The sequence below is a fragment of the Medicago truncatula genome, chromosome 8 (assembly GCF_003473485.1).
Source record: "Medicago truncatula cultivar Jemalong A17 chromosome 8, MtrunA17r5.0-ANR, whole genome shotgun sequence".
NCBI lineage: Eukaryota > Viridiplantae > Streptophyta > Magnoliopsida > Fabales > Fabaceae > Medicago > Medicago truncatula.
In genome coordinates this window covers 34,230,354-34,253,394 of record NC_053049.1, presented here as the reverse complement: position 1 = coordinate 34,253,394, position 23,041 = coordinate 34,230,354, and the positions used below count along the sequence as shown (strand labels likewise).

Below are 23,041 nucleotides of genomic sequence, written 5' to 3'. Positions count from 1 at the left end.
AATCAAGATGGAAAAATGAATTTTATATTGGTTTTAACTGTTGAGTATTTAAATAATAGTCCAAGATTGACCGGTGAAAATGTTATCTCTATCTGAAAACTATGGAAGATAGAAACTTGTGGAGCTTGACAACTTTGAAAAAGTAAAAATGAAAATGAGTATCTTCCATATAAGTAAGTATCTGTTTCGAATTTAGGTAAGCTTCCAATAAAAACAATCCAAGGAAATGTCATACCATACTTGCTTAGGGATTGGCTAAGGCTGCAAAAGACTAGCAGGAGATAACTTGGTAATTCTTCCTTTGGCAAAGGTTGGGCGCAAGTAGCACCATGTTTTGTAATGTCAGCTTTCATTCTTTTCCAATAAAGCATGTCAGCTATCTTCTTATATTAGGTTCTAAAGACCACCCTTGAGGAATTTGTGAATAGTTACACCAGTTACTACTACTCCTTCCTCTTGTAACAAAAGTAGTTGACTTTTGCTATTACACCTCAAAAAATACTTTTGCAATTACAGTCCAAAACATGACAATAACTATAAGAGATCTTGAAAGCATGGTGATGTATGTTGCCAAGGCGTTGGTCGCATACAAAGAGTTCTCATTTGAATAGATATATTCGAATGAGGTTTGAGAACTCCTTTATATCTTGTACTATTTGCCACAACACCGTTTTAAACGGCTTTGTTTGAGAGTTAACAGAAAAATGGAGGTAGGTGCTTGAGAGGGTAGAGAAAACGATAAAAATCTCTCAACTTGTTTGAAATATTTAAAGAGGAGGAAAATAATGCTTATAATTTAATACTAATAACTTTTGTTTATTTAAACTATTATTAAAAAAAAAAAAACAAGAAATTTGACAAAGCCTTCCAAAACCCTCAAAAACCATCCTCCCATACAATTTGTGTGTTTCTTATATAAGAGGTGTTAGTTTTATGGAGAAAAATAAATCATCCCTAGGAGATACCATTCAAAATCCTCAAAAACTATCGTCCAATACAATTGTGAGTTTCTTATACAAGAGGTTTTAATTTTATGGAGAAAAATAAATCCCCTGCAACCTAAATTTGGTGTTTGAGAGTGAACCTCTGGCCAAGGTTGCTCTTAGCAATTATCAATTAAGTTGGACCCTCAGTAGCAAGATGCACCACTAGATTAAGAGATAGAATAAAATTCATATGCAACAATAGATTTTAGAGAATAAAACTTACCTTTCATAATCTAACAGTCTACGTCCAACTTGTAGAGATTCTGGGTTCATTAATTTCGTAATTGCAGACTACAGCGTGATAATGTAAAGCTAACAGATGCAACCACCTGGCAGCGGTCAATCGTAATATTGCAGCTATAGGTAAAGTAAATTCCGCTTTGACAGAAGTCATCATTTACCACTACATTATAGCAATACCCACTTTTGAATCATGCAAGGATATGTATACATAGATAAAAGAAGAAGATCCTTCAATTGTTTCTGAAAATAAACTCACAAATTGTCTCAGAAAAACAAAAATATACAAGTAATATTTTATAATAATATTATTTCAGCAAACATTGCCAACCCTCCACACCTAATTGGACATCAGGAATATCCATACCAGCTAAACTGCCACCAACACAGACTACAAAACTGTATCATAACTATAACTAGCATTCACTAGAAACCAAAAAAGAACTATACAAAGTGAAGGGAAAAAATAAACATAATCACTTCAGAGAAGTTTATTCTGAGCAACTGCCTTGCATAGTTCATCTTCACAGAAGAGAACTCTGTTAGAAGCCACTGATTTGCACTGGGGCTTTGGTATAACTGATGGCACCATGCAACGAGAAGCGAAAGCCGATTCCTTGAAAAGAACAGCTGTAACCTGTCGCATCTCAGAAACTTTAAGGCGAGAAGGAGGTCGAGGCCCATGACGAGGTGCTTTAGGTGTATGCGGGCTTGGAATCCTTAGTCCCTTCCCATCACCCCTGCTGGAAAAAAAATTATAGCACTATAAAGACGTGATTTAAAAATCACAGGAAAGAGATAATTGGTTAGAAACACTTACCACAGAAAAGGCCAATGCTCAGAAGGACGAGGAGTCATTGTGCTTAGCATCTCTAGCCGAGAGCGATCTGGGGTAGTATAATTGAAGTGAAACTGCCTTGCCACGATAACCTAAAAACAAGATAAAAGTTAGTTGTTGCAAAAGAATCAAACCACTTCAATTCATCATAAACAGACATTCATGGGCATATAAGCAGCAGGGAGACTCTGAACTTACAGCTTTTCTAATTCTTTGAGAAACATGGAAAACAGCTCTCAGTTGATCATGGTGCAGGCAGCATAATATTTTAACCTCAAATTGTGAAAGAAAATGGGGTCAACACAATTATAAATAGTTCAAAGAGATAAGATGAGCTAATTCAGAAAAACATGACTGTAGACAATCAATTGAATATAGTAAAACGAAAATATAAAGAAAGAGTTTTAACATCTTTTCGCTTGTAGAGATGTGCAGTTGTTAACAACTTCACTAACATTCAACAAGCTTCATTTTTTTCCTTGTATGCTTCATAATTAATTACAAGTAACCAATCAAAAACAAACAAATATCAGTCATACAGGTAGTGTCAGTGATATCAAACACAAAATCGCATGCGCTAGAGCACCATAGAATCAACAAACACAAGCAAGAATAAACAGAGGCTAAAAACATGATGTAGTATAACATCACATAACCAAAACAATACAGTATTTCCCTTTGTGTGCTTCATCACAGTATTAATACTCGCTTCTACATTTAAACAAGTCAGTACAAATCACTGAAACCCACAAAGGCAAATACTCAAAAAAACTAGCTGAAGATGAAACTCAACACTAAATCAAAAGCAACAGATGAAAGAACTAAAAACAGCAGCACAATAGGCTGTAAGTGAAGACGAATAACATCTGCTGCAACAGTGAGAATGTCCTTAACCTAACATGTAGACTAATTTGATAGGAACACAAAAATATCCACATAGAATCTTCAAAATCAGGGTAACCCCAATATTAACACTCAAAAACCATGAACAAGACAAAAAAGCATGAGAAAAGGCATCAAAAATCACAATCCTATAAGGTTGAAAATTGAATACTTTAATTGTCAACTACGAGTGATCTCAACAAAGGTTTTAAAATACGGTCCATAGCCGCAATTTGAGGCAGCAACATCAAGATTTTGGATTTTCTCAACAAAAAAAAAAATCAAGATTTTGGATATCTATGTCACAACAAAAGGACAATCATTTTAAAACCCAATTCTCAACCTTTAAACCAGATACTTATCATAATAAAATCAATACCAAATAAAAACAAGTTCCACAATCACAATCCATTAATTGCAGTTAAAATAAATAAGCAACATGCATACCAATAAATCAATGGGAAGAGACTCAAGCCTCGATTCCGATTGACACTCATCAATCCTCGGGGTCTTCGGCGTTCCAACTGAACTACTCTGTTTAACCAAATTCACCGGCGAAAGCATCAGCGGACTTTTATCAAACACCTTACCTTCATGATCCTCATTCTTCTCCAAATTCAAAAGCTCCACCCTTTTCTTCCCAATATCATTACAAACCCTACCAGCACCCGATCCAGAACCTAAATACTTGCTACAACGAAGCTGAGCTAGGGTTCCAGGTTTCAAATACTTGGTCCCAGATTTCTTCAATTTTCTCCTCCCTTTCCTCTTCTCCGTCGTCGTCATCACCTTCCCCATCGAATTGAATCAGCAATTTCAATTCACCCTAAAAAAAACAAGAACAAGATTCATAATAAACAAGAATAATCAAAAACGGAAATTAATTAACTATTAAACTAAAAGTTCAAAAAGCATGAAGAAAAAGGAGAAAACTCACATGAATTAAAAATTGGAGATTGGAGATTGAAAATGGAAATGGAAATGAAACCCTAAATCGGAGAGAGAAAGTGAGAGGGAAAATAGTGAAAGGGGTTATTAGGGTTTTTATTTTTTTTCAGTTTATTTGAATTTTGCTTATTTGCGAAATTTTCCCGCTAAAATTTTGGGTACACACGGTGTGGGGTATCTGACAGGATCCCAGGTGGTGTGACGTGGCTGTGTTTGATTGGTTGGTTTTGGTATCCGAGGCTGAGTGGGTCCGGTATGTCATTGATTGGTGAGATTACTGCGCCATGAGACACGGCGTGAATTTTTATTAATTGGGGAAAATTAAAAATGGAGATTTTTTTGTTTTGTTTTTGTTTAACCTTATTTGGTTCCGTTTCATTTTTCGAGATTAATTGTTTTATATTTTGTGGTGGATATGGGATGGGAAAATGTAGTGAAATGACGAGTTTGTCCTCACGTGATCGCATTGAAGACAGAAGTTCAGAAGTGGTTTTATTGGTTCAGCATTCACACGTGAGTACACCGCGCTTTGTAAAATCAACGGCCTGAAACTGCTCAAGAGTATGCAGTGAACTAGAGAGTAGGGACAAATTTTAACCGCTGTCATTAGAGTAAACTGTCGATCAAATTGTTGTAAAAATTATGTTTATTTCTTTTTTTTACAGCAAAATTTATTACTTGCTCAAATAAGATATTTTTACTTTTACACGATTATGAAAGAAATAGTTAAAAATATTGATTTTATTAATGAAATGTATTTTATTTACCAAAGCATTTATATTAATTATATATATGTAGGATTGAGGTTCAAACTCCAAACACTCCATTTATTTATCTTTAAAGTGAATTTTTTTAGTTGTTAGGTTAATTGACCAAAAAAAAAGAGATTGAAATGTAATAAATAAATATATGTTAGTCAAAAATAATAATAAATGTTGTATTGATATCATAAAAATGACAAATAATTTTATACAAAGAAATATGGTAAAGAAGACATATAATTTGAGATAGAGGGAGTAAAATTCATGTTTTGTTCAAGACGAGCATAGACGAACAATATTGAAACAACGTAGCAAAAGACATTATATATAAGTAAAACACCCAAAAAAAATTGAAAAACTTCATACATCAAAGACAAAATTGGACAAACCCACTGAACACCAAAACCAAAGCTAACTCCAAATAAACAAGGGGAAACCCCAACACAACATCAAAAACAAAACTTGTGCCAACGCCCTCAAATACCGTCGCGATGGACCAGCGAAAACAACTCCAAAACACTTATAGCTTGGGGCACGCACCAAAATCCTCTAAAATTACCACCGAACCAGACCAAAAACTCATGTAATAACACCTCTACTTATCTCTTCTCACAACTTCAAAAAACTATCACGTCGGGCAAAAGCACCTAAAGAGTCGGTGACAACTAACACATTCCATCTTGAAAACACTGACCACCCTAAATAAAGAACCATTGTGAATAGAGAGCCCGTATCTTGAAACAAGCTACTTCTTTTAACCTTGTAAACCAACACTCTTTCGAGCCATCAATCAACCCCCTCGTCCACCAGAGAAGACAATAAACAGTGCCCAAAATTATCAATCTAGAATGTGACTTCCGATCTCAAAGCAAAAGTGACTGGCCTAAAAAAACCTAGAAACATATCACTAAAGCAGTCAACACTAGTGGTGCGATGGCGTAAACAAAACAAAATTGGAGATGGGCCCAACTAGAAGGCACCACCACGGTTGCTCCACCGACTTCCTAAACAACCCTAAACCTCTGACAAGGTGGAGGCACGAACCCGCATCCGAAAACTGCAACCACGCACGTAAAACTGAATCTAACCAGTGAAGAGCGACCTACAAACCCATAATCAACTTCTACCTGCTACCCAAACTAGAACAAACTTGCGACTTGATTCACAATAAAATTAGTGATGGTTATAGATTGATGTTGTTTTGATAGTTTCCATTGATCTAAATGTACAATCATTAAAATAGATATAGTTAAATACTCTCTCTATTCACTATTATAAAAAATAAAAATAAAAAATATCATTTAGATTCGTTGAATAACTAATGAATGTGGTCTACATTATAGACTAGATACATCAGTTATTTAATAAATTTAAAAAGTAGCTTTTTAACTTATAATAATAACGACTAGATGGAGTACATATAAATAAAAATTACTATATTACCAAAATATATTTTTAAATAAAAAATAGATAATAAAAAAATACAAATAGAATTTAAAGTTCAATATAGTACTAAAATATTATTACAATCCTATTTAAAGTGCAATGTTATTAATATACTCTCTCTTCTATTTCCCAAATAGGGGTGGAAATGGGCTAGGTCAGGCTTTGCAAGACTTAAACCTGACCTACTTAAAAAAACTATAGGCCTAAACTTGACCTATTACTTGTCATATACTCATTTTTATGGTCTAATTTGACTTTTTTAAACGTCCGATAAAGTTTGAAAGCCTACTTAAAAACATATTTTATACTAATGTCTAGCTGCACCAATATGTCTACTATTAAATAGGTCAAATCCTACGAAGGTCTAAGCACACTAACATGCTTGCTACTAAATAACAAAGTCGTATGAATATTTAATCACACTAATAGGTCATGTACTAAATGACCAAATTATACGAAGGTTTAAGTTTTTAAAGAAAACTTCAACAATAGCAATAATGGAAGAGATACATGTTGCATATATAGGAAATATTATATAGAAACATGTTGGTTTAACGAATCTAATAGATTTTTTTGTAAACATTAAAAATATTAATTATAAATAGATCGGTCCTACGAGCATAATAGGCTTTTTAATAAGTCTTAGCATGACCTGTTTAATCAAACAAACTTTGTAAAAAGCTTGAGTCTAACATTTAAATATGTTAGACCGTAGACCCTTATCGGATAGCCTGACATATTCCATCCCTATTCTCAAACTTTAGCTGTCACCACTTTTATTCTTCTTAATCTACCGAATATGGATGATTTGAGGTAAATTTTCTTCTTCTTTATCTTTTTATGTAGAATGTCCCTTTATTCCAATAAACTTGATTTGCTCGTTGGTGCTAACTACACATAACATATATGTACCATGAATTGCTCCCAAGACATTCTTAAAAAAGACAAACATCGTTGATCATTTTTTTTATGTCTACTAAAGGTAGCATGAAGTAGCCAATAAAAAATGTCTACTCAGATTCTCACCCCCGAGTGTTCAAACATTTCTTAGATCATTATATTACCTACCTTGAAAATAAAGCTCAAAACAAGAGCATTGATGAATAGGACATATGGGAGTAACAAGATCAAATTGTGCTTACGAGGATTATTGCATCAATTTCTACAACTCTTCACACAAGAATGGTAAAGCGTGAACATGTTTTTCAAATATGAGAAATTTTGCACGTGTAATTTACATCTCATACAAGAGCCAAGATTAGCTAGTTAAAGAATCAGCTCAGAAATATCGAGAAAACTATAAAACTCAATGATTATCTTTAATCCACTCAAAAAGAAAGGTGAACATGTTTTCACTTACAACTTTGATGAAGAAGGTATAATCAATAAGAAGAAAAAAAAAAGAATTAACACAAAATTGAAATTTGAATTATGCTAAGATGCACTTTATTGAATTGTTATGAATCTATTTATACACACTACAACTTCTAGTCCCACATTAGATAGCTAATACTTTATAATTGTCAATTAATTAACAAGGTGGAATCTGAAATTGTTTTTTTATCCCTAACCCAACTAACTTGCATAGCAAGCAAACAAGTTTAACATGTATTAATTAATTCATAACACACATTAATTCATGCTAGACAAAGACTCAACAACCATGAGACTTCTTAATTTTTTAAACACTTGAATGGATATTCCTTAAGTCGAAATTCTAGCTACTCCTTCTTCACTTCTGTAGTGTTCCAATTTCAAATTCCCTTTACTTACTTGTTACCTAAGTAATGGAATCTCATCTCCATATGCTAACTATCCCATGTGCAATTGGTTTTTTTTGCTATATTACTTGTTGGTATCTTATCAACTTTGATTGTCACGACATTGCACTTCACTTCACAAGTTCTTCCACGAGATTCCTTAACCATATTGCTTGAAAAACACTTAAGAGGTGTTGAAATACACACAACTTCAAAAAATGTTAGAGCTACCATGACTTCCTTAATCGAACACCAGTAGATCGGTGCTCCTCCAAGCATGAAGATGTAACCAGCTATAAATTTCCTATCATTCTTTTTCAGTGGCCGTCTAGAGGGTGTGCGAAAGGAGCAACTGCACATGGCTCTAAATTCTAGGGGACACACATCAGTGAACACCACCTCATGTTGGGATTTGGTTTTGCTTCCTGCATCTTTGCTGAAGTTTCATGTATGTTGCTTTGCTTGTAAACAATATTTCACACACTTCTGTTGACATGTGAATTGAAGCCAATCATGTCACCATGACTTTCTTGTGCATCGAATTTAAGTCTCTAAAATTAAGATACTTAAGCTTGTAATGATAGATCCATTTATCTCTACTTGCAGCAGTTGCCAAGCATTTATGATCCGTCACATCAAGGCCTGTCTTGGATGTTTTATTCCTTAACATATGTGCTTTCAGAATCAATCTTCCTTAACATACTTAAGCTTGCAAGGTTTTCCTCTTCTTCTTGTGGATCTTTCTTACTGGAAGATTAGGTGAGAATGCAATGTAAAGTTTGGGACAGATTTAGGAACTTTCTTAATGTAAAGTTTCATTAGTAAGATAGTTTCTTATCTTGGAATATAAGATTAGGAATGGATTATATGCTTTTGACTTTATAAAACTGCAAATTCCTTATTATGTTGCATTTGTTTTCTCTCCTAATTATGATCAAGCTTTCTATTACTCTATCAGTATAGATGAAACAACACATCTAATATTGTATCCAATGCTTGGCATGCTAGGCTTATCCTGTCCATGCCTCAAATTAAATTGTCTCTACTGCTTTAAACCTCTTCAACTTATTGAAAATCAAATTGGACTTAAAATTTAGGTTTTTCAAACTGATAGCGGTAAGGAATATTTTTCTTTGTCCAAATTTCTTATTAACGGTGGCATCTCTCAGAGTAAGTTATCCTTATTCTGATGAGCAAAATGGCTCAGCTGAAAAAAAGCATAGTCACATTACTGAAGTTTGTCTCACCCTTCTAGCCGATGCGTCTATGCCTCTTCGTTATTGGGGGTGAAGCCTTCAAAATTGTTGTCTACATCATTAACAGGTCGCCGAATCTTATTCTTCAAAACTCTTGTTTACAAACTCTTTTTAATCAGCAACCTGACTATCATGCCTTTAAAGTTTTTGGTTGTGCTTCTTATCATTGTTTATGATTAACGATGGAATTTAGATCTATCTTCTATGCACCACCATCAGAGTTTTTCTTACTATTGCACTTTGTCACAATTGGCCAATCAAACAAATTGACATAAACAATGCATTTCCTCAATGTTGACCTCCCAGAATCTCTCTATATGGCCCAACCACCAGGATATGTACAAGGCAAGTATAGGCAACAATACTCTTGTTTTCAAGCTTAATAAATCTCCACATGGCCTAAAACATGCCCCAGGTAGGTCAAAATTTCCTCTTGAGCAATTAGGTGATCTCCACTATTACCTTGGTATCCAAGATCAACACAACTCCTCATGCACTATCACTCTTTACTAAACTAAATTCATACATAATTATCTTTTATTAATTATCCTGATACTGATGACCCTTCTCTATATAGGTCACTTTGTTAAAGGCTTACAATATGCTCATATTACCTGGCCTAACATAGTCTATATGCAGTAAACGAAGTTTCTAAATTTATGTACTCATCAAATGAACCTCAATGGAAGGATGTAAACTGAATTCTCAGTATCTTCTAAGGATTGTATTGTATATAGTTAATAACATAATGAATGATGTCTATACATATATGTCAAGAACAAGATATAATATTTAAATCCATGATATAATAATAATTTATTGAAAAATCAGCTAGTGAGTTAGTATTGGTCTAGTACCCTTAAAATAAGGATAATGTTTCGTAGACACTATTTTCTCATACACACATTGTACCACTATCATGTGAGAGTGTGTGAAAGACACAAAATGTGAGTTTTTTTTTTTTTTTGTGGGGACCACATGAACACATGTCACAATTGTATGTGAGTGTACAAGTGGTACATGTCACCTAAGGTGGTCTATGTATCACCACCCTAAAATAAAATTACACAAGTTAGAGAGGTTAATTTTGATAAACAACCATACATTAAACATATCAAACATAACGTGAGAATAGATTAGAATAAACTATGCTTTGTGAGGTCTAAACATGTTTAAGAAATTTGAGCATGCCTTTGACATCTTAAATAGATTAACGAGCTAATATTAGTTAATGAAATTAAGTTTTATTTTGATATTTAATATGATATTTTAGAAAACGTGACTTTGATTTCATACAACATTCTATTTTAACTCTATTCTATAATAGATTAATAATGCTGATTAATATATTTAAATTGTTGTTTTAATCCTCTCATTTCTAAAAAAAAGAGACCTTAGTAATCGGAAGTTCAGTCGGGAGGTCTAAGAACTGTTTCACTAATAAATCAAATTCAGATTCTCCCGAACGATTCATCCTTTGATGAAGTTCATTAATCACTTAAAATCAATCACTTGATTAAACCGTCAGTTCATACTCCTGATTAAGTCCACTCATTTTTAGGGAGTGATCCTAACTTTTGAAGTTGAGTTTTGTTAGCGCGTGCTTGAATTGCCAACTAATTTGTTGGAATCACAATATTTTTTTGCAAAATTTACACTTTATTAGAGTTGTCTTATTTAAACACTAGAATAGAAATAGAGTATATGATACCATATATATTTATCTCTTACTTTCATTTACATTTATTATAATTTAGATGATTACTAAAATACACAAAAAATCCAAGGACACTAAAAAATTTGTCACAGTATTTGACGTCAAACTACCATTTCTCTTAACAAAATTACATCACCTCTATAATTTCTTCAAATTTACCCAAATGCAGGTGTCACTTTTCTTTGAGAAAAGGTAAAGGTTTGGTAATTGGTCCTATACATTTTAGGTGCCGGGTAAGGAATAAACATTGGTTCCACAATCAAACTCAACAAACACCTCCCTAATAAAGGGGAAGTATCACTGTCCGTGAAGAGGACAACATAGGTAAAATTGCGGGGCACACTAATGTGTTGTTGTGGGGGCACCACTCACTCTAACCCACAAACACAAAGACAAAAACCACCGAACCAAAATTGCATAGTATACGACCTTTGTGCTTTGTTACATTCCTTATTTCTCACATAACAACAACATTACAACATGTCTTTAGCGCAAATCAATGCCATTACCTTAAATGAAACTCAATGTTCTTTTTTTTTTCTCTCACTTCCTATTTTGGTATTTTTATGTTGCATGTCAGTGTTTCTTTTTACCAGGAGTATCTAATTACTTTGCTTTTTCTTTGTCTTTTTGACTCACAATGCTTTGTGACCATGCATAAATTTCTTAACCGACAACACACTTATTGTCCTTTTCTTTTTCTTTTACTTATGCAAAAATATAAATTACTTGCTTAATATGAATTCTGAACTTGTTTTGATGAAATTATTATTATTATTTATTTAATAAAAAGGACTTTTTTTTTTTGGTTAAAAAATGAAACAAGAATCAAATAACACTTTTAAGATTCACTTGGTTTCAGTATTTTGCTTTCTTTTCTCATCTGCTTAAATTTCATTTGCCATGTGTTGTTTCAGTGCAGTGTCTTTGTCTCTGAAAACTCAAGATCTTGAAGGGCAATGCTGTCTCTGAGAAGTGATAGAATCTTCAACATGCAGGGGATGATTTCAAAGGCTTAAGACACCAATGCTATTTGTACAACCATAGGTAAATAAATGATCATTCACTCTGCTATATCTATAACTTTACAAATTAAAATGGTTTTCAAATTTCAACCCTTCATTTATGGATAATGTTTGTCTGCACCAAAAAAATATAAATCAAATTCATATTCATGGCTGTGTATGAAGCACGGACACCTTTAGGACCAGGCGCGTCGTGGTGTCCGACACGTGTCGATGTCCAACACTGCTATGACACTTGTATGACACGTGTCGGACAACTTAGAGTTTAGACAAGTGTCCTAAAAAAGTTGTTTTTTTTCTTTACTTCGACAGTTCTTGGACCGGTGTCCGATACCTATATAACACTCATACGAGACGTGTCGGACAACTCAGTCAAATGTATGAATTTTTTTATTTGCTTCCACACACCGTATATTCAAGGTTGATCAAGAAATGTTGATCAACAAGGGGTTACCAACATTAAAGTTGATTACAACGTTTTTAGCTTTTTTGACGGTAGATGGATAAAATGGAGTTCTTTGCTACTGTAATGTGTCCACAGTGCAAATATTTTTGAAATATAGAATCTTGGTTTATATACATTTTCTCCTACTTTTTCTAATTAAATCAAGGATTGAAAATGTAATTTTGAAGGTTGGAACTGTGTGAGCTGATATAGCATGGCATCTTCATGGGAACAATTTGGAGAGATTGCAAATGTGGCCCAATTAACAGGCTTAGATGCAGTAAAGTTGATTGGGATGATTGTGAAAGCTGCAAATACAGCAAGGATGCATAAGAAGAATTGCAGACAGTTTGCACAACATCTTAAGTTGATTGGGAACTTGCTTGATCAGCTCAAGATCTCAGAGCTTAAGAAGTACCCTGAAACTCGAGAGCCTCTAGAACAACTAGAAGATGCTTTGAGAAGGTCTTATATTTTGGTCAATAGTTGTCAGGATCGCAGCTATCTTTATTTGCTCGCCATGGGATGGAACATTGTTTATCAATTTAGAAAGGCTCAAAATGAAATTGATCGATACTTGCGTCTTGTTCCTCTCATTACTCTAGTCGACAATGCTCGTGCTACTCGAGTCAGGGTATCTATTTTTGCTTCTATTTGCTTAGTTATCTTGTTAAGCTATCAACTGACCCTTGGTTTCAAATGATGTATGCTAATGTAGTATTGTGATTTACTATTAAACGTTGTTGCGACTCAATAACTAAACATACGAAATTGTAAATTGTATCGATACTAGTTCCTCGACGTTTACTTGCTATTGGTCATTCGTGCAAGGTTGTTGTCGACTTTAAAATGTTTGTTGCTTACATTAGTTATATTTGCTAGTTTACAGTTGATTCAACACTTATTGCTATGTATAATTGTAAAAAAAAAACACATATTGCTATGCAAGATTCCTTGTTTTGGTGAACATATGTGACTGTGTGTGTAACTTATAAAAAAAATACGACACAAAATTCATATTTCACACATGACACTCAAAATATCAAGACCGGCTCTATATGATGGTGTTGTACATGTTGCAGAACTTTTTTTTTTCTGGATTAGTTAGAATTTTCAAATTTGCAAATGTCTTCAAAGACTTTGATATACTTTTGATTGAGTTTTCTTGGTAATAATAATAGCTTGCTTCTCTGGAATATTCAGGAGAGACTTGAAGTTATTGAAAAGGATCAATGTGCATACACATTGGATGATGAGGACCAAAAGGTGCAGACTGTTTTTATGAAACCAGAACATGACAAAGAGGACACTGTAGTGCTGAAGAAAACTCTTTCATGTTCTTATCCAAACTTTTCATTCACGGAGGCACTTAAAAAAGAAAATGAAAAGCTTCAACTAGAGTTACATCATTCACAGGCAAATATGGATATAAATCAGTGTGAGTTCATTCAACGCTTACTAGATGTCACAAATTTCGCCGCTTATTCTCTTCCAGAGAAGTTATCACCTGAAGATAACTACCAGATTGTAGAATACAGTAACAACAGTCATTCTGATGCCAATGGCAGCAAAGGTCATTCTTCTAATGAAAAACACCATAAAAAAAGTGATATTCTTTCATCATCAAGGTAGTTCATTTCCCTCTTCTCCAACTTTTCTGTATTTTTGAGATCACTTAGGAAAACTACTTGACCACAATGATATAGTAGTTATGTAAATTGAGATCCCTGCACTTTTTTGTTTGTTGTAAACTGGGTATCATCCTCGCGCAACTAGAAAATTAATCCCTGGAGCCGAGTACAGCCATAATAGGCAACACATCCCTCCCTTAAGATTTTTAACACTGTTATATCTCTAGGGCTCGATTCCAATCCATGACATCTGATGAAACTGGAAGATAACCGAATCATCTCATCCTAACACTATTGGGTCAATACTTGCACATCTGACCTGTCCTGCTTCCTCCATAACTTTATTATTTATCATGTAGTTAATGATTTTTTCAAAGCTTTTACCATTTTTACCATTTCGGTTACTAACTTTCGTTGAACTGAGTTTGATGATTCATTTGTCTGATCTCAAACAGAACCAAAGTTTCAGAAAAGAATCCGGTGTCAACTAGAAGTTCATATCAGCAGGAAGATTGGCATACTGATTTACTTGCTTGTTGTTCTGAACCTTATCTTTGTATGTATTTTGCTTATGTTAATTTGTTTTTATTTACTTATGTCAACAATAGAAGAATATTTTCTTTCATGATTTTCATTAGTAGATATTTTCATTTGCAGGTATAAAGACATTCTTCTATCCCTGTGGAACATTTTCAAAGATTGCTACTGTTGCAACCAACAGACCAATATGTAAGTTACAATCTTTACTTTTTGATATAGTGAACACTGAAATGAGGGGATATTAATTTTTCAAGATAGCATAATATTTGCGCCATGGGCTTAAATTGATGTTTATCATATAAATGAACTTCATGCAATTTCTTAAAAAAAGAGAGAGAATTTCATGCAATTGAGATATAACAAATAATCAAAATTCAGGCCTCTGTTATAGTGGTTGAAATTGATGCTAAAGTTGATTTAAGTTACAAATATTTCAGGCCTCTATTATTCATTCTATCTGGTTCATTTGTTACCCTTAAAAATATTGAGGTTGTGATCTTTTAACTTCACTTTTCTATTTTTTTTCAGCTTCTGCAGAAGTATGCAATGACTTTATTGCATATTCGTTGGTTTTATCTTGTTGTTGCTATACTTGCTGCATAAGGAGGAAGCTTAGGAAGATGATGAACATTCCGGTAATGTTGCCTTCCTTCTGTATAATGTTTGTTAAAATTTAATTCGCTTGTTTTAGCTTTATAATATTCCGGTAATGTTCTTTATATTATGATATAGTATATGGAGGGAGACTTTCTTTAGCAACTTCTTGTATCTTTAAATGTTTCATTACTCATTTTCATTCTATGTCAGGGAGGCTATGTTGATGATTTTCTTTCTCATTTGATGTGTTGTTCTTGCGCTCTTGTACAAGAATGGAGAGAAGTGCAGATTCGCGGGGTTTATGGTATGACTTCATCGTCCATCTTTCTGAAACATTGCCATATTGAAAATGTTTACTTGTCCAAATTCCTAATTTATTTTGTACGTGTCTTGGCAAAAAATTTGATTTGATATATTTCTCTTTAACTATGACATTTGACATTTTGTTGTTTCTTTGTATAGAATTAAAATTATGCTTATTAAATTTTGCCAAAAATGAATGCAAAATGCTTTATTATTTCTTAACCATTTTGCAGAAGAACCTGAGAAGACCAACATTAGCCCTCCAACTGCACAGTACATGGAATCTTAAACAACACACGTGTTGTAATTTGGTTGATTAGGGTGTAAATACCATATCAAATGTAGACAATTGGCTATTGGATATTTGGATTTGATTCTCACACTGTTTGGCATCAGTACCTATATGTAATGTAGCTTTTTAATATATAGTTGGATTAATTTTAGCATTTTTTTCATGATCTTTTTTGAGATGTTACCTTTTATTACATTTAGTTTGGTGGAGAATCCCATTAACCCATGATTTTATTGTATACATTTGGAGAACTAGGTGATTCCAAGAGACTTAAAAGTTTTTTGTAAAAATAAAAGGTTTGGATTGGAAGATGATGGTCGTGTTAATGTTACAACAAGAATTGACACTCTAATCTAATTTTGGACGCAATTAAATCCCAATATAATTGATAATCATAAAAATTACTTACAACAAGTAAAGGTTTGTAAATGTTTTTCACATTTGAACTACTCATTATCTATGAAGTCGAAATAGAGTAACGCAAAGGAGTAGCAAAGAGTTTAAGCCCTAATAATGATACTATACAAAGACAATTATTTGCTAAGATTGCCTGGAGAATATTTGAATCTTCAGCATTGCAACAACATTAAAGAGATGATCCTACAGTGGATGAAACTTGGTGAATTTACAGGACAGCGTGTGCTAGAAATGTTATACATCATCATGCATCTCATCACTACTGTTGGCCCCATAGTTTAAATTTATGCTTCTGATCTGCTAACAGAATGAAGGACAATATCAGCTGAAAGAATCCCCCCAAAAAATACGTTGACCAATCAAATGACTTGAGAAGGAAAGAAAGCGTCTACCTTCTCAATAGCATGTGAAGCATCAGACAAGACTTGACTGCCTTCTTTAAGGAGTTGCAGCTGGTTGCGGAGCCTTCGATTATGTTCCTCTCCCTAACAAAACCACATGGTGATCAGAGAAATAGAATACAAGCTACATAATACAAATAAAAATGATCACTATATAAGGGCCTAAGCAAAACCTCATTCTTTCCAAACAAAAATGTTTTTTTTCTGGTCTTGCCAAATTTACTTTGTAGTTTGTTCCAAGTTCAAGACAGCCCCTTTTTGGCTCAATATATAAATTTCAATGCAATTTCAGAGATTGCATGTATAACTAAGTGATTTGCATTCACAATATTTACTGTTTTTATTTTTTAACATTTAAAATGTTTGTGTAATCGACAAAGAACAGGATTTTCTTCTTTGAATCAAGGAAAGATAATAAAGGGAGGAATTTTCTCCACACCCGACATCACTTCCGATATAAAACACAAATTCTGTGTCATCCGGAAGTACACAGATGAACAAAATATGCCGCTCGGAAGTATTTGGAGAAAGTTGCTCCATATATAAAATGGTAAAGCCCAAGTCATATGGCATTGACAGAAGAAGCAGACCCAAAAAAACCCAATCAACTTAATGTGCTCGGAAGTACTAGGGCCAAGGCAAAGTGAATAGTTGTTTCTGGAGATACGCATTCATGGAAAAGAAAATTTGGCTATTCTAACTGGTTTAATTCAATAAATCCTGAACAGGAAAGAAGAAAAAACATTGTAAGAGTTACACAACCACAAAGAGGACAGTATTTTTTTGTAGTCTTTCTAGGTGAGTTTGAAAGAGAGTAAACAAAGAAAAATAGGAATATAAAAATGTGTGTCAAAGACGCAAAAGAGACAAATCGTACAAGTGTTTCAACCTCTGAATTAGAAAATATTTGTTTTAGTCCACTTTTAACATAGTTTGATGCTAATGCATTCGAATAGTATACCTACCGATTGCACCATGTGCATTAAGGTCTGAATTTCGTTCTTCTTTGCTGCAGACAGATTCTCAGCAACATCTACTATGTTACTCCTGCATTTGAATAATGTTTCTCTACTGAGTTAAAAAAATCAATAATATTGTAATAGTAATGAGGAGTAAATAATATGAAAAGAAAGAAAATTGAATAAAGGTCTAGCATTCAAAATAACCATCATTGGTCCCCTAGTATAATATGAAGGAAAACCTCTGAACGGAAAAAATAGAGAACTTCATAAGATTTTAGAGTTAAGCTTCACTAATTGTTTCTTTGAAGACTAAATAATAATTTTTTAAACATAACCAGCTCAGATATTTACTGTTGAAATTTGGGGCCTAACTCATCCTTACAAAATCAAAGGCCGAATGTGGGACTAATAATAATTGTTTCTATCCGATGTGGGACTAAATCCACCCCCTCAAAGCCAACACAATGAAGGGGTTGGAGGCTGCAATGAAGGCAAACCAAAGGCCGCAATTTAGGTGACTAGGGGCGGACCGCAATGAAGGCGGAATTTCCAACATTTACTAATGATAAAATCTACAGTTAAATACTTGAAATACAAAATCAGATAATACCTGTTTGAAAACAAAAGATCCAGATCTTGTTCTTCCACAATTTCCTCAACAGCATCAAGAGTGGTTCCCACCTACATCAAAAATGTGCTTGAAATACAAGACTAAACTAACTAGAATACAGAAGTATATTGTAGCCTGTATTTCCCATCCAGTGCATATTATCAAAGCAAAAAAGGGAAATCGAGAAACCAGACATATTTCATAATCAGGTCCCAGCCATTGTTGGACCGATAATTCTTCTATGCAAATACCATCTGCCATCAGATATCAAACTTGAGAAAAAAGGGGAGGGGAGGTTGGCTAAAAAATATTAAAAATGGACCTTTAACTTCACTCAATCTAAAGTTTCTTGCTGCCTGCCAACAACTGTTCCTAACCAGCCCCCTCCCAGGCATCCCTCTCTACCTCTGCTATGTTATATAATAAGAGTTTAATTATATTTTCACTTGAGTTAAAGGGTGTAACTGTGAATGGTTCTGTAAACTCCTGAATAGCGCAAAAGATTTTAAAAATAGTATTTCGACCTAAAGCCAAAGCTTAACATGTATTGTTCACTCTCAAATAGAATAAGTTTTGATTAACCCCAGCTTAGAAAGTTCTAAATTTCTTTAAACATATATTATTGAATGCAACCCTAAATCAATTGCAGTGAGTGAATGTTGAGAAAACAGGCACAATACTCTACAAATGATAGAATAAAACAACAGAGACAATAGTAAAGTTATACCTTTGTTTTGAGACAGATTGCCTCAAAGTCTTCCTGTAAAAAGTGACAGAGCATTTAAAAGTTAGAGTTTAGAATTTTCAACTCATTAAATGATGACATATCATTGGATGCATGTGCAATATTTTTACACTGACAATGGACATACAACGAACTCTATTAATATGTTAACAAATTAGCTAAAATGCTTGCAGTATGTATAGTTACAGCAACTTAAGCATGCAGTTTTTTTTCCTCCGGATAGGCAAATGTTCGTAATCAATTGTTATGTTACTAATTTCTCCTTCAGTAGGGTTTGAACCCCGGTCCTTTAACTCCTCCAACTCCTTCAACTTAAGCATGCAATTTAAATGACAGAGAGTACAGGCAAATAAATTAGTGTTTCTTGAGTCCTACCAAATTTCTCTGCATGCACATGTGTGTGCGAGAGAGAGAAGGTAAAAAAGAGAACAAAATTTACACGACAACAAATCAACAACCTATCATATTAAAAGAAATAAAAAGAAAGACGTTGAACAGTTGTTGCCTAACTATTCAGGATAATTCTCAAAAACAAAATCTTATTTCAGTTGAAGTTTAGAATGAAAACAATTAACAAAAACAGTTGGATTTCCAAAGATATTCTTATGAACTTCCCATGAATGTATCACACTCACATATATGCTAACAAACCATATTTAGTTAACTGACTCATAAACCATAAAAGACAAAAGTCTGTAATAAGTATCTGAAATAGGGAAGCATAATCATCAGACTTTTAGCTTAAGAAATGTGTACAGGTGAAAGGAAAAACATAAAAAAGTAATATTTAGTTTTAGCCAACATCTTGAACTATTGCAGGCCAACCAATTAAGTATTAATATTAGAGCTTGAATGGATATCTGATATCACCAAAATAAGCAGTTATAACAAATATACCTCGAGGTCTTCATGCAGAGAAGTGATGACCTGAAATGTTTGATACATAAAAGGAAATCAGATAACATATAGGTGTATCAATCTATTTAATTAAGAGATGTGGTTGTGTAATGTTTTCTTATATATAAAAATCAGTATGGCTGAGAGGACTTTTTTTCAAACACTTTCAGATATCATTCTCAACTTGATATTGCCTTAACTCTTTGAAGTCATGTTTCAGCAAACGGTATGATTGTGTAATGTTATTATATATAAAATCAGTATGGTCTGAGAGGATTTTTTCTCAAACACTTCCGAAATTATTATCAACTTGGTATTGCCTTAATTATTTGAAGTTAAATTTCAGCTAAAGGTATGATGAGCACTGTCCACTCATTAAGCCCAACGGGCTCTTGTATGAGGGACATATTAGGTATAAAATCAACCATATGCCTTTACCCAACAACTTAAACTTTGGAGATAGTTGGTTCGTGACACATACTTCCCTTAAAAGAATGTTTGAATTTCCTATCTAAATTGTTGTTTCTAAGTAAACACAGCTAATGCCTTATTCATTTTACTCTTTTTTCTTTAGCAAACTTTGTTCATTTTACTTAATTCACATGTAAAGAACAAAGACAGTTTTCTAACATGATAACCTGCTGACAGTCAATACTCCTCCATCCAAATTAGTGATGTTATAACTGTAAAAAAATTCTATATTAACCGACATTTTTTTCCAATCAGAATGAATTATTTTAAACGTCGCTTAATTTGGGAAGAATGCAGCACCTTCTCTGAACCTATTTAGTATTGTGTTTGAGGAATATACAAATCTTATTTTTAACCACAAGGTGGCACCATAAATTTTCCAAGATTAACACTGATATTGACATAAATCATTAGTGGAAATTATTGAGATCCTCACAGTCACAGCCCTGATTTGGAAACACAAATTGATTGAGAAAATTCTAATATAAAAAATGACAACATACACCTAGGTCAAGCTCATTGTCATTTTATTTTTACTTTTGGCTAAAACTCTATGTAACATTCCGAACTATATTTCTAATCCAAAAGAAGAGATATCAAGAAATCATACCTGAAGAAATAGGCGATGAAGATAATCTTTTTCAGCATTGGTAAAACTTGAGAATGCTTCAACAAATTCCTTTAAAAATCAAAACAGGAACAATCATCGAAATATAGCCATGTTGAAGGCTAAATCTAACCGAGAATGTGTCTATTTAGAAAATGCAAAATATCAACATATTTAAAAACTTGTAGTTAAGCAGCCACACAATCCATTAGATAATGCAATGTGCTATTACAAAAACGGGTGAAAGACAACATAACCATTGCTTCCGATAAAGCCAATGTGAGTGTGAATACGTTATGGTTATGTTCGTAGTGCATAAGATCAAATCTGAACTAGTTACATATTTGAATTACCTTATCAAATAATAACAGCTAAAAAATTCACTCTGCAGCACCAACACTTTTGATTGAAGGCGTATCCAGTGTTCGACAAGTATCTGTCCAACACTGACACAACACCGACACATGTGATTAGGCTTAATTATGTTTATTTTTTTAAATTACTACTGGTTCGATGTGACGTGTCCGGTGTCTATGCTTCATATAAAACTCATCAATTTCAAGTGGTTTAAGAATACAAATATGAAATGTACCTCCTTTGAACATGAAGTTAGCAAAGAACGAATAGCAAACTTGAAGGACTTGTTCAGAGTGGAGAACCTAGATCCAATTGCAGTAGCAGTTGTTGTTGATGAAGATGATGCATCATTGGAACCAATTGCAACACTTTTCTCCATTCTCTAAAAATTTAATTGAAATCTTCCTTTGTAGTGATGAATTCAAGCAATAATGTAGCAACCTGGGAAATCGTGTTTTTGAATTAGGTTTTAACACGATAATATTTAACTCCATAGTAGAGCATAAAAGCAAACCAAAGTAATCGGAAAAAGAAGAAAGCGAAACCTGGAATTTCTCACTGTTTCTGGCTGCCGGAAACTAACTCCGGCTGCGTTTTCCGACGAGCTTTTTTTTTTTTTTTTCCCGGCGAAATGAGTTCAGTGCATTCAAACTTGTTTCTGCTGTAAGAAGCGGTAGCGGTTTTTTTTATTTTTGAAAAAATAGATTGGGCTTTTTATCTCAAATTTTAATGATAGTAGAATTCGGAGATTTTCTTATTCCACCCTCCATCCCTCTCACGCACCCTCCAAAATTATTATTTTATCCGTTCAAAGGATATGTCTACCCACGGTCTGTTTGTGCTTCTGCCGCTCATTTCCAAAGTAAATGAACAAAATACCCCTTCGTGAATTAGTGTTAAACCCAATTCTCCTCCAAATTGCAAATCGATGTAATTGCTTAATGTATTGAATGAATATAGGTTGCAAATAGATGCTTGAATGTAAATTAATTCTACCCCAGAACATACGCAGGTTGCATTTCTCAATAGTAGTAGGCTCTTGAATTTATTGCTTGTACTGCTCCAACAATTGCTTGTAGTAACCAGTACCATGCTTTGATATAATTTGAGATGCTTGACATGCTAATGCCTTCGACGCAATTATTACATGGAATTAATGATTAAACTAATTGATGATCAATGTTGTTACATGGGATTAATGGATGGAAAATCAAAACCCTGCATATTCGGCAATTTTTTGAAGGATAGTGAGATCAAATTAAACAAGAGAGTACCCTTGATGATTGATTGATGGAAGAAAGTTATTAGTTGTTGTTGTGAAGTGAATCGACCGAAAATTGCAATTTGGGGGAGAATTGGTTTACGTGAGTACGTGAAGTATAACACTAGCGCATGTTAACTTACGCAACGTATCTTTAATTACGTAATAATTTGCACTAGTGCATGTTAACATGCATAGGGATATTTCGTTTATTTACTTTGGGAATGAGCGAATCCATTTGAATAATGAGCAGAATTCAAACTTATTTGCATATGGTTTCAAAATGTTTAGTTATTTGTTCCAACTTCTAATTCTTTTCCCTTCATTCTAAATTATTCTTTATTCTCTTTTTAATTATTACTTTCAATGAATAGTTTTTTTTTATTGTATATATAGCTTTTTTATTTATGTTAAATCTTTGATATTGAGGAACAGCATAAATTTATCATAATCTTTATAAGACTTATACATAGTCATAATAATCCACGTTAAATTAATGACATATTTAGAAGTTAGAAGAAAAAGTATCACACCAAACTATTTATATCAAAATTCCTCCACAACCAACCAGTACCCATGCGGACGCACGAGTATGTTACTAGTTGTTATATCGAAAAAGACAAGTGACTTATTTTTTAAAAGGAAA

The 23,041-nt window shown here is 33.4% G+C and overlaps 3 protein-coding genes and 1 long non-coding RNA gene across 6 annotated transcripts; 2 read left to right on the top strand and 2 right to left on the bottom strand.

Moving 5' to 3' along the window:
• Positions 1-1,442: 1,442 nt before the first annotated feature.
• On the bottom strand, positions 1,443-4,039 carry LOC11440152 (F-box protein At4g35930). Of its 2 annotated transcripts, none has more exons than XM_024771796.2 (5): positions 3,884-4,039; positions 3,394-3,772; positions 2,263-2,337; positions 2,047-2,156; positions 1,443-1,969 (listed from the first exon to the last, which is right to left on the bottom strand). In XM_024771796.2, the coding sequence occupies exons 2-5, from the start codon at positions 3,742-3,744 to the stop codon at positions 1,708-1,710; spliced, it is 798 nt and encodes a 265-aa protein (XP_024627564.1). In that variant the 5' UTR covers positions 3,745-3,772; positions 3,884-4,039; the 3' UTR covers positions 1,443-1,707. The 2 variants fall into 2 exon arrangements, with proteins under 2 accessions (XP_024627564.1, XP_003629266.1); XM_003629218.4 differs by having other exon boundaries at positions 1,443-1,966.
• Positions 4,040-7,853: 3,814 nt separating this feature from the next.
• LOC112417245 (uncharacterized) lies at positions 7,854-8,810 on the top strand. The gene is made up of 2 exons (XR_003007816.2): positions 7,854-8,309; positions 8,468-8,810. It is a non-coding gene; the product is annotated as an uncharacterized lncRNA (long non-coding RNA).
• A 2,504-nt stretch (positions 8,811-11,314) lies between these two features.
• On the top strand, positions 11,315-15,830 carry LOC11445352 (protein MID1-COMPLEMENTING ACTIVITY 1). The gene is made up of 8 exons (XM_003629214.4): positions 11,315-11,881; positions 12,493-12,938; positions 13,508-13,932; positions 14,391-14,491; positions 14,593-14,664; positions 15,004-15,110; positions 15,283-15,376; positions 15,609-15,830. Exons 2-8 carry the CDS (start codon positions 12,519-12,521, stop codon positions 15,662-15,664), a joined length of 1,275 nt encoding a protein of 424 aa, XP_003629262.1. The 5' UTR covers positions 11,315-11,881; positions 12,493-12,518; the 3' UTR covers positions 15,665-15,830.
• Positions 15,831-16,036: 206 nt separating this feature from the next.
• LOC11440553 (uncharacterized) lies at positions 16,037-22,219 on the bottom strand. Of its 2 annotated transcripts, none has more exons than XM_024773832.2 (9): positions 21,680-22,219; positions 21,370-21,575; positions 20,781-20,849; positions 19,700-19,729; positions 18,785-18,817; positions 18,058-18,128; positions 17,451-17,532; positions 16,477-16,569; positions 16,037-16,384 (listed from the first exon to the last, which is right to left on the bottom strand). In XM_024773832.2, exons 2-9 carry the CDS (start codon positions 21,511-21,513, stop codon positions 16,319-16,321), a joined length of 588 nt encoding a protein of 195 aa, XP_024629600.1. In that variant the 5' UTR covers positions 21,514-21,575; positions 21,680-22,219; the 3' UTR covers positions 16,037-16,318. The 2 variants fall into 2 exon arrangements, with proteins under 2 accessions (XP_024629600.1, XP_003629261.2); XM_003629213.4 differs by having other exon boundaries at positions 16,037-16,381.
• Positions 22,220-23,041: the final 822 nt, after the last annotated feature.

Excerpts from the sequence above, each read along its gene's own strand:
- LOC11440152 (XM_024771796.2), bottom strand. The coding sequence starts at position 3,744 with ATGGGGAAGGTGATGACGACGACGGAGAAGAGGAAAGGGAGGAGAAAA. Across the intron at positions 2,157-2,262 it reads CTCAAAGAATTAGAAAAGCT|GTTATCGTGGCAAGGCAGTT; the intron begins GTAAGTTCAGAG and ends TCTTGTTTTTAG. Across the intron at positions 1,970-2,046 it reads GAGCATTGGCCTTTTCTGTG|CAGGGGTGATGGGAAGGGAC; the intron begins GTAAGTGTTTCT and ends TTTTTTTTCCAG.
- LOC11445352 (XM_003629214.4), top strand. The coding sequence starts at position 12,519 with ATGGCATCTTCATGGGAACAATTTGGAGAGATTGCAAATGTGGCCCAA. Across the intron at positions 12,939-13,507 it reads CTCGTGCTACTCGAGTCAGG|GAGAGACTTGAAGTTATTGA; the intron begins GTATCTATTTTT and ends TGGAATATTCAG. Across the intron at positions 15,377-15,608 it reads GCAGATTCGCGGGGTTTATG|AAGAACCTGAGAAGACCAAC; the intron begins GTATGACTTCAT and ends ACCATTTTGCAG.
- LOC11440553 (XM_024773832.2), bottom strand. The coding sequence starts at position 21,513 with ATGGAGAAAAGTGTTGCAATTGGTTCCAATGATGCATCATCTTCATCA. Across the intron at positions 19,730-20,780 it reads TTCATCGCCTATTTCTTCAG|GTCATCACTTCTCTGCATGA; the intron begins GTATGATTTCTT and ends CAAACATTTCAG. Across the intron at positions 17,533-18,057 it reads GATCTTTTGTTTTCAAACAG|GAGTAACATAGTAGATGTTG; the intron begins GTATTATCTGAT and ends ATTCAAATGCAG.